This window comes from Egretta garzetta, unplaced genomic scaffold, assembly GCF_000687185.1.
Source record: "Egretta garzetta isolate BGI_Z169 unplaced genomic scaffold, ASM68718v1 scaffold875, whole genome shotgun sequence".
Lineage (NCBI taxonomy): Eukaryota > Metazoa > Chordata > Aves > Pelecaniformes > Ardeidae > Egretta > Egretta garzetta.
Genome location: NW_009259626.1, coordinates 90,654 through 101,796, shown reverse-complemented (window position 1 = coordinate 101,796; position 11,143 = coordinate 90,654). Strand labels below are relative to the sequence as shown.

Below are 11,143 nucleotides of genomic sequence, written 5' to 3'. Positions count from 1 at the left end.
CTGAGGACCGTTTCCCAGGGAGTCCTTCTGACTATCTCCTTGAGGAGCTGGAATTTTGCTTTCCTAAAATTCAGGGTCCTGACTATACTCTTTGTTCTTCCCATTTCCCTCAGGAGCACGAGCTCTGCCAGTGCATGATCACTGCAGCCCAGGCTGCCTCCGATCTTGACATCTCCGATGAGCTTGCTTGCATTGGTGACCACCAGGTCCAGTATCGCATCCCCTTGGGTAGGGGTGTCTATTACCTGGCTTAAGAAGTTGTCCTCAATGCATTTGAGAAACCTGCTGGATTGCCTACAGCTTGCCGTGTTGGTTTTCCAGCAGATGTTGGCGTGGTTGAAGTCCCCCAGCAGGATGAGAGCCTGCGAGCGCGAAGCCTCCCGGAGTTGGAGGAAGAATGCTTCATCAGTCGGCTCTTCTTGATCTGGCAGCCTGTAGTAGACACCAACCACCAGGTTCCCTTTGTTGCCCCTCTCTCTGATTCTTACCCATAAGCTTTCGACCTGCTCATGGCTATTCTTCAGGGACAGCTCTTCACACTGTATTGATTTCTTGATGTAAAGGGCAACGCCTCCGCCCCTCCTTCCTCGCCTGTCCCTTCTGAACAGCCTGTAGCCATCAATAGCTACATTCCAGTCGTGGGATTCATCCCACCAAGTTTCTGTAATGGCAATCAGGTCGTAGCTTTCTAGCAGCACGATAGCTTCCAGCTCCTCCTGTTTGTTTCCCATGCTGCGTGTGTTTGTATAGAGGCATTTCATCTGAGCTGTCGGCCTCGTCACCTTCATAGCAGAACACCCCTTGTTTCCTTTGAGGTGTTTTACAGGCTTTTCCTTGTTGGCTCCTACTACCTCAGGAGCCTCCAGCTCACCTCCACCAGACCTCAACTTCACTGCAGCACCCCTGGCACACCGCTGGGCAACGGGTTGAGGGCTCTGTCTGTTGATAAAAGTTTTTGAGTTGCAGTCCATTCAAATGCATCAAGAAAATTTCTATTTGCAATGTCGAGAGTCTTCTGACTGTAAATTGTGCAATTGCAAAACATTGACCAAATGGTTGGTGCAGATGTGACCTCAGTTACCACTGACTCCTGGTCTCTGTCTCCAGTCAGATTCTGGAAAAATACGTCAAGCTCTGAAATCAAGACACATGAGCTTTAACTATTGCTTCCTTGGCAGCTAAAGCATTTCTGGAAGGAAGTTAACATTGAGAGCTTCTCCATGTTATCTCTAGGCTGTTGGTTCTCGTGAGCGTTGTTTAGAAAATGGTGATGAATTAGGCTGGCAATCTTCAAAGCCTCTTTTTCTCTTCTTTCTTTTCTTTTGACCCTGGCAGTCTGTTTTTAGAACTGATTGTGTTCAAGAGTTTGTACTGTTTCAAGAGGGTGCCCCTAAGCTCTGTATACTGCTGCCTATCAGCCCTGTTGATTTGCCTTGAGCCCTCTGGAGGGGTGAGAGTGGTGGTGATCTTACATTACCGATAGCCCAAAGACAGTTTGTAAGTGGAAGACTCGGCCACAAGCATCCTTTTGGGCTTCCTGTAGTTGCTTGTGTGTGTGTAGCACCACACTGGATGCTCTTGGGTATCTGCATGGCACTGGCAGGTATGACATAGCACATGTGTCCTTCTGGTGTGTCAACCTGTGGGCCAGGTGATTACCCCAGAACATCTCAGGTACTGCTGGGTGCCAACACATGGACAACCAGATCAAGCTTTTTATACATGGTGCTCTGAGATAGTGCCTTGAGCTCCTCCTTCCCTGTCTGTCCATTCCTCCTCTGCATCTGCTGGTCCCAGTGGTGGTGGAAGATGGCTAGATGGGCCCTGTCTTTCCTGCCAGTCTGGGGACCGTTAATTACGTCATCTAGCATGTTACTTGCCTTTCTCAGCCACTCCCTTGGGAACAACCAGCTTTGCTAGTGATGCTGTTTTATAGATTGCCCTGGTTTTCAGCTTTTCAGGTGAAAATTCAAGAATATGATCTTGACTCATCTCTTCTAGCTATTATGGTTCCAGCTGCAGGTGAGATTAGCTGCAGTGTTAAACTGAACCATCACTCAACAAAAGCAGGACTGGTATTTTGATGTTTTCCTTAATACTAGAATTTAGCCCCCCTTACAGCCTGACCAAAGTTGCTTGCTGACCCAGCTGGCAAGATACAGCAAGGCTGTGACTGGTGTTCAAATTTTCCTGAAGGTGAAAGAGATAAATCCCTCCCAATTTTGAGAAAGCCTGTTTTGGGTTATACATTGACATTTTCTATTCCTAGATTTGTATATATCTTGTAAAAATAAGAAATAGAAGGGTTTAACCAGCGTTGAAAACAGATTCATTCTTATTTATGTAATAGCTAGATACTGAATTCAATTGTTACAGAAGGTTTACATGTTGGTTTGAGGAGCCTGGGTTTTGCACTTCAATCTTCTTGTCAGGTCCAATGTTGAGGATACCGAAATAATGTGTTTTGAGGTTTGAGCATGGAAGTATAGACTTATCTGTCTATCCAGTTGTTCTCCTAAGCCTCAAATGTTCCTAACTATCATGAGCATTACGTACTTTGATGCTTGGCTTAGGGCTGTCTGACCCTGTTTTAATAGACGTAGAGCACACAGAGCTCTGCTTCCACTTACAGAGCTGAGAATGCTCAGTATGCCTGAAAATTAGACCCAGCCACCTCCTTGACATACTGCTGATGCCTCAATGTCCATTTTTTTTAAGCGAACAATAAAAACTCAATTTATTGTGACAAATCATTTAAAAGTAGAAATCTTCATAACCTAATAGTGCTGTAACTTTTAAATTATTTGTTTAATTTTCTCATGTGCATTTCTGTGTGATCCTACAGGTTTTAGCTGATGCTGTTGCACGCTTGGTTGTAGATAAATTCAGTGATTTGACAGAAAATTTCACTTCTCCACATGCACGTAGAAAAGTCCTCGCTGGAATTGTCATGACAACAGGTAAAGAAAAAAAAAAAGTACTATTTTAACTGCTTAAATACGACAGCTCTGTTTGCATTCTAGGAAACTTACCTTTTTCCAGTCAACCAGTACTGAAATATTTTTTTGCTGTTTAATCTTCAAGGTGCACTAAATATAGCGATTAAATCTTGGCTAAAGGCAATTACAGGAAAAGTAAAGCTGCAAATACTTCTGTTTCCACAGAATTCCTGTCTTGTGCCTGGTTAAGACATCTGAGAGAACTCATAGTCTACAAAATACGCATACCTTTTAAAATTAATCGTGCAACTTTTTGAAAGTAAATCTAAAATTAATTTCACCACATCAGTCACACAGATGGCATTCTTGGGTTTTGGGACATTATGTAAGAAATTATGCTTGCTTTCCAAATTTTTGAAGTTTTGCACTTTGTTGTTCTTGCTATATTTTCTTCTCAGTACTTTGTGTGTCTCAGTCATTTTAGTAAAAATACCTGAAGAAAGCAGCTTATGTTTTGGTAGCGGACACTGGTGTGCATGTACAAGCAGAGTAATGTCATGGTTCTCAGATTGCTGGCATGAGATCAGTGCTCTACCAGATCACCCAAAACTGAAGTTCTGCCCTAAGCTGATCTGTGACCATGCTGCTGCTGAACTTTCCTCAGGCTAAGATTTATCTTGGTCTTCAATCCATCTCAACCCTTCGTGGAACATTCATTTTGGGCCTGTCATGAAATGTCCTCAATTAATTGTACGAGTCAGACAGATATCGATGATAAAAGTACAGCCTTCCCTTGGTGGTTTGGGCAACGCCAGCCCTTCCTTCCTGCAGGGATGTTTGTAGGGGCATCCTTCACAAAGCAGAGAGGTCTGAGGGTGCTGGTTAGGAGAGATAACCGCAAGCTCTAGGGTCAGAGGACTGTGACAAGGGGGAGATGTAGACCAAACTCTGTCACCAGACATCCGTGGTGGGCTGACTCTGGCCAGCAGTCAGGCACCCACCCAGCCTCTCAATCCCCCCTCTCCTGGGGCATGGGGAGAAAATGGAAGGAGAGTGAGAAGACTCATGTGTAGACAAACAATGTAACTTCAAACATCCTCTCTTCCTTTCCCTGGACTCTTATTGCTAAGCACAACGTTTATGGTGTGGGATAACCCTTCTTCATCGTCACTCAGCTGTCCCAGCTGTGTCCCCTACCAGTCTCTTGCGCAGCACCAGCTCTCTGGCCTTTGGGAGGTTTGGAGAGAAAGCCTTGACACTCCTCAAGCACTGCTCAGCAACAGCCAAAACATTTGTATGGTACCAACACTGTTTTAGCCCCAAATTCAAAGCACAGTGAGGAACATGCTGTAGTTTTATTTAATAGATTTTGTGATATTTAACAAATTTTCATTGTAATTACAATCCTGTGTCCACAATTCCCAGAAGAGCCATGTGACCAAAGACTTAATTAACATGTGAATATGTTTTGATTAACTGAAGAAATAGCTTTGCACAGAATTAGAAACCATCTTTGCATGGATATGTGTCTGGGGTACCCCTGGAATTAGGTGATCCCATTGCACAGTATTGTGTTGTAGAGTGAAGTGGCTCCCTGCTTCTCCTCCATGGTCTTTCCTCCAACCCTGTGGGCAGGAGTGGGCAGCTGTGCTCAGGTTCAATTTTCAAGGCCAAATATTTCATCAGGAGCGAGAGCTCAAACAGTCCATATCTCAATTATCTTTTTAATTACTCAGTTGCCAATTACTTGCTAATTACTAGTTATGCCCCTTATATTGGCACTGCTGTCATGCAGCCAGGTGGTTATGGGAGGATCCTCAACTCTAGGTGCTTGGGATGCATTGAAGATGGTTTTTCTGCTTTTCCATACTGCAGTAACTATTCTGTGGGAGCAAGATAGCAGAAGGCATTTGGCAGGGCTTGGCTGCTGTCTGACTCTGCTGGTGAGGCCTTGAGAGCTTCAGAGGAATTAGTGTGGCTTGTTGGGGCTTTTTTTCCTCAGTGTTTTGTTAGAAGGATGTAACATTTTGACCTGTCTTTCTGAATTCTTCATGCAGCTGACCTTTTTTTTTTGTATGATAAAGACAGTTCTCTTTATAGAAAACACCAAAAATAATTTTTTTAATTCTATTGTATGGAATGATTTAATACCAAGAACTACACTTCTAGGAGCATTGTACTGCTGATAAGCTTTACAGTGTTTTAAGCATTTAAACTTCTTCATTCCCTAGTCTTACCTTCCCTGTTGTTGGCTTAATACCCTTCCGTAACATGTTGCTCTTTTATTAATTCGGTGCCTTTCAGACATCTGAGGTCACTGTGAATATTTGCATAGGTGGCCAAAAGGTACATGCTGGAAGTTAGCTGGCTGCCGGGGGCTCAGGAAAAAAGTACTGTCTGTGGCACTCAGGTTTTACTAACTCAACCTGAAGCAGCAATTTTTTCCTGCAGGTCTTCAATTCCTAGCTTCTCTGAACTCCAGCATGAAGAACTCACAAGAACCATAGGCCGTACTGGTACAGGGGGAGGGTATGACTGAGCGAAGCTTTTGCTTTAAAGGAAGTATCAGAAGAAAAAACACTTTTTTTTTTTTTTTTTTTTTTTTTTTTTTTTTTAAAAGCAAACAAACAAAAGAAAGGAGCCTTGCTTGGGTTCTGCAAGAAGATCACTTGCTGGATTATTTGTGATTTTAATTGTATCTTCTTCCTGAAATTTTGTTTTGCAGGTACAGATGTGAAAGATGCCCTGGTAATAAGTGTTTCTACAGGAACAAAATGCATCAATGGTGAATACATGAGCGATCGTGGTCTTGCATTAAATGATTGCCATGCGGAAATTATATCTCGCCGGTGCCTGCTTAAATTTCTGTATACACAACTTGAGCTTTATCTAAGGTAAGCTGGAGGGAAAAGGACGATAGGCTGATCACACAGAGCTGAAAATGTGTCTGCATACAACATCTGTCTTAATTATTTCAATGTGAAACACTTGTCCTGTTACATTAGGATGTTTAATTTAGCACTCACGCCCTTTGTCCTAAAGTTTGACTTTAACAGAACATGTATTCAGTTCGGTGTCAATCAGGAGAGGGGAGGAGAGAAAAAATACTTGGGAATCATTTTGTAAACTGTAAACATGTAAATCAAAATAATCTCAAGTGGGCTAAAGGGTGGTGATTTTTCATTTGTTGGTAAATGCCTGAAAGCTCTTGACATCTGGGGTTGTCAAGGGCTCTCTATTTCTTGTCTCAATGGTATTTTAATGTTGTTAATTGTAATAACTCTTAGATTTACACTATAAAATTTCCAGTCATCCTCTGTTTGTTTTTAATGCCTATTAAGACTGCTCAGTTTATGGTTATTTATGTGTTAATGACAGTTTTGACTCTGGCTTTATTCTCTGTTTCAGCAATAAAGATGACCAACAAAAATCCATTTTTATCAAATCGGAGCGAGGCGGGTTTAAGCTGAAGGAGAATGTGCAGTTTCATCTCTATATCAGCACGTCTCCTTGTGGGGATGCTAGGATTTTCTCACCACACGAAGCAGCACAAGAGGGTATGACAGCAGTCCTACTCAAGCAAAGGAGTTTAAAGTATTCTTTGAGCATGTACAAGTGGCACAGTTAAAATTTAGGTGTCTTCTTTCCTTTTAGTGTAGATGTGTGTTAGGCAAAGATCTCTTCAAAAAAAATCTGAGCTGTTCCTCCTGTGTGGTAGAAGTTAAGTATAGACTGATCCACCATGTGGTCTTGAAGAGGCTGAATGCTAGCCAAGATAAGCCAGTGAGTCAGCAAGTATTTGTACAGAACTAACCAAACTGTTTCACTGTTTCCATCTTTTAACAGTGGTTGTCTGCCTGCCCCTTTCTTGATCTGTCCATTAACTTCTTTTTAATGCTGTAATGTGCAGAACAGAACTGAATGTGCAGAACAGAATTGAAGAGCTACCTGCTGCATACTGCTCCTTCATGGAAAGCTTGGTTTAATTGCAAGTGTATTTTAGAAGACAGTATTTGTGAGAGATATCTGATGCTGTAGCTAATATTCAAGGAGTAATAGAAATTGTTATCTAAGCTGGCAGTTATGCAGGCAAATACCTTTAATCAACTCTTCTTATTGTAATGCTATCTGTAAAACGCTTTGAGAATGCTTCTCAACTGACTGTAAGTGATTTTTGTCATTTAGATCAAGGGGACAGGCATCCAAACCGCAAAGCGAGAGGACAGCTACGGACAAAAATTGAATCTGGGGAAGGGACCATCCCTGTGCGCTCTACTACCACTATCCAGACGTGGGATGGCGTACTGCAAGGAGAAAGGCTACTTACCATGTCCTGCAGTGACAAGATAGCGAGGTGAGATACTGAATGATTGGCTTCTTTGCTATTGCTGTTTATGGCTGAACAAGAAAGGATTGCGTGTTACCTGCAGTGAACGTACAGGTTATTGATTGGCTTATTTCATTGCTTAGATGTGGCGTGGGGGTGGCTGTAACTCCAGTGATGAGGCTCTGATTCTTCACCTGCAGTTGGTGTAAGACCTTCTGCTGGCTTCAGAGGCAAGGTGAAATCATTATCTGTCATTACAGATTTGTATTGTATTCCTATCACTGGGAAATAGCAGAGGAATGTTTTCTTTTTTCCCTAAAGTAGTATAGCATTAGCAAAACAGCGCAATAAATATATTACATTAGTTATATTTGGATAACTTCCTCTGATATACATCCTTGCCCCATCATTAGAAATGTTTAAAGTCAGTTTAGATATGGCTTTGAGTGACCTGATCTAGTGAAAGTTGTCCCTCCTGTGGCAAGGGGGTTGGACTAGATGATCTTTAAAGGTCCTTTCCAAACCATTCTGTGATTGTATGTGTCTTTGATATCATAGATTTGTCCATGGATAGATTTAGATTTGTGTTATTTTATACAGGGAACAAGTGTTCCAGTTAAAAAAATCTTAATTGATGGGCACTTTTAATTTTTAACTTTAAAATTCTTTTAATTTTAGTTTAAACTTTTATACTGTAATTAAATATTTTGCTTCCAGTACTAGTGCTTCTATTTATATTTTATCTGATTCCTTCTTTGTTGTCCTTTTTGACAAAGATTGAAAGATTTTTCTTTTTGTTCAAAATCATAAATGGACAAATGATTACACCCCCCCACCAGCCCCAAAATTTAGCAGCAGTATCCTTTAACAAGTATCAGAAGTATGGGAGAGTTGCAGCGCAGTTTTTTGAAATGAGTCTGTGTGTTTGCAGCCTCTGTGTTCTTGCAAAATAGGTGAGAAATGCCAAGTTTTTTAGCTGATTGTATTTTAAGTTTTTTTAATTAAAATAGCTCTGCTGTTTTGTCAAGTCGCAGTTAGCTTGAGTCAAGATTTATTAAGTGTATTAAGTTCACACTATTCTTGTGAAATGTGTATGCCAAATCAAAAATACAGGAGGAAGGTTATGTAATTGCTTTGTTCCTCTAGTCTTGTCTCAAGTAATTGGCATCACTACTGAAGGAAGACGTTTTACTTTAGTTTAAATCCCTCTAACATAAATGGATAGGGCCTTTCAGAATCTAGGACAGAGGGTTATTGAAAGGTAATTCTACAAAAAAGGTGTTTCAGTTTCTTTTATTATATTTTCAATAAAATTCACCAAATAAATTCCCTAGCTTTATGCCAGGGACTTCTCCCAACCATCCGACATGGTAATCGTGCCACATTCATTTGACTTCTTCTATCACTTAGTCTTCGCTGTTAGTGCAAATAAAAAAAAAAATGAAGACAGTTGTTGAGCTAGAACACATTTGACTGTTTTGTTGATTTTGTGTGATGCAGAACAGAATCCATCTCTCGCTTGCGTAGCTAGCTGTCACCTCTCGTTGGGGCTAATGGGAATAATTTTGTTTGTGCCAGTGAAGGAAGCAAATAGAACCCCTTGACACAGAACAAAGACTGTATGACGGGTAAGGAGGCCCAAATTTTCATATTCTTTTTTGCTTTTCTTTTTTTTTTTTTTTTTTTTTTTTTTACGTTTCCCTGACACTTATGACCGTGTTTTGTCCATTTACATTTGAAAGAATGCATGGCTCTGTAGTGTCCAGCAGTCAGTCCTCCAGTAAGCCTGAACCCTGTGAATTTCCACTGAGCTTTTCTGAAGGTTCACAGGCCCAGCCTGGAAAAGATGTGGATAAATTCAGGGTGCAGGCTTGCACAAGCAGGAAAACTCCTTGTATCTGAACAGCCTCATCTGTGTGGATTATATGTATAATCCAAGCTGTTATTTCCAGCCTCTGAGTGCTTTGTTGCAGTGTGCTGTCTAGCACCCTCCTGAGCATGGTAGGAACATCCAAGGAAAATTGTGAGAAGCACGGAAAGCCATGAGTGTAATCCCGTTTGGGTCAGAAGCATTAGAACAGGATTATCCTAGTGTGTTAGTGCCTGGTGGCCCAGCAATATGGTGTTAGGGTGGTTTCTGTGACCAGAGTAACTGTTTTGGGACATGAATATATGTGCATTTGTTATAAATTTATCCTAAGCTTGTTCCATTGTACTTTATGACGTCTATTTTTGTCATTCTCCTTTTGATGTCCACAGTCATTTTACATTTTTTGGCTTCAATAATTACTTAACTTCTCATGAAACATTCCAGTTGTGGCTAATGTCTTGCTGAGAAAAGGAAGGTTTTTTTCACCTTATTTCATTGGTAGGAAGGCTGTAAGAATTGAGAAGAGCTTTAACATCAGGTTAAGTTGTTAAAGGGGAAGTCATTGGTGCTCTTCTACTTTACAGAAGTGAAAATATTTCTGATAATCTTTTGTGTGAAGGAAAATTACATGCCTGTGAACTGGCCTCATTTTGTGCTTATTCTGAGTGGGAAATATGAATGGAAGTTTATAACTCAATCTTTCTCTTTATTTCCCCAATGGCTTTGTCTTCTTGACCTTACCATCTAGTTTTTTGGGACTGATGAAGTTGCACAAACACATCTTAAAATCCTATGCATGCACGCTACAGGCTGCATGTTCTGCAGCTATGTCCTTGCCCATCCATCTGTCTTTGAGTTTGAGAGTGGCAAGTTTGAGTTTAGGTGGCAAGCTCTATAATGGAGCTGTGTGATTACTGTACAGCAATAGAAGGAGCAGTTCTCTTTACCAGTGGCTGATGTGAATGTAATTCACTTTGATATGTGGTGGCTGCATGATACCTAGGTAGAAAACCTGGGGGAAAGTGGTAGGAAACCACCACCTAAGATGTAGCATCTAAACAAACAGATGTTGTAACCTCTCAAACCAGTGACCTGAGTCTTGACCTAGGCTCACTGGTATGCAGCAAATCCAGGCAACACCAGAAAACCTGGGACGAGTCAGAGCTGTGTGGTTGCCAGCCTAGGTACAGCTACAAGCAAAAAGAGATTCTTTTGTCTGTAACTGCAAATCTGACCTCAGGATAAATAAAAAGATGTTTGTGAGAAGTGCTGTCAAAGACCATGCGCTTCTTGCACTTAATAATTTATATTGTGGGCTTCTGACTGAGCCACTTGATGTAAAAAGCTCCGACTCCACTTCATGTAAAGATGTCGCTGCCTGTTTATGCTGTGGCTCATGAAAGGCATGGGCTGGTCATAGAGATTCAGTTAATCTCTTAAGGAAACGAAGAGAAATTGGATTTAAAATCAGAAAGAAACTAGATTGCAGTTAGCTGACTGAAGTCAGCTGTGCCCATTTGTTCTGCAAGGTGATGGGAGTAAAGCCCAACTAGACGGGTGTCTACAGCAAGCAGATCATGACCTGCCCAGTGTGGGTCTGAGTTGAAGCTGAGCAGCAGAAATGCCCCTGCACATGAATGATGAACCACAGCGAACGTGATTGTAAAGACACAAATGCTTGTGACTGAGCTATAGAGGTGAAGGCCACCACAGGGCTCTTCTGCAAGCATCCTTGGGGATGCTGCTGGCCTCAAACTTGGCAGGCTGATCACAGCAGTTTTGGAAATCAGAAACATGCAGGAAAACCCGTGAGCGCAGCTACTGCAAACATGAGTGTCTTCTGTTCAGAGCTAGCAGGAGCCCCTGGGTCTGCAGCTTCCAACGTCTTTGTGGTAAGAAGCAAGTTGCCCCACATCTTGGATGCACAGTGGTTGTGGGGAGCTCTTGGTTCACATTGCAATTGAAAAGACCTGGAAACCTTGTTGGTGTCATGGTAAGCCAAGCCTG

At 41.7% G+C, this 11,143-nt stretch overlaps 1 protein-coding gene across 6 annotated transcripts in view; it reads left to right on the top strand.

The window, feature by feature from the left end:
* Positions 1-11,143, top strand: part of ADARB1 (adenosine deaminase RNA specific B1) — a 70,903-nt gene that overhangs the window by 37,440 nt on the left and 22,320 nt on the right. For all 6 annotated transcript variants that reach the window (XR_004841959.1, XR_004841958.1, XR_004841961.1 and 3 more), the window contains 4 exons: positions 2,846-2,960; positions 5,665-5,833; positions 6,348-6,496; positions 7,125-7,293. Coding sequence is in view for 2 of the 6 variants with exons in the window: in XM_035893965.1 (XP_035749858.1) it covers positions 2,846-2,960; positions 5,665-5,833; positions 6,348-6,496; positions 7,125-7,293 (602 nt within the window). In the remaining 4 variants the exon portion in view is untranslated. The remainder of the gene's footprint in view (positions 1-2,845; positions 2,961-5,664; positions 5,834-6,347; positions 6,497-7,124; positions 7,294-11,143) is intronic.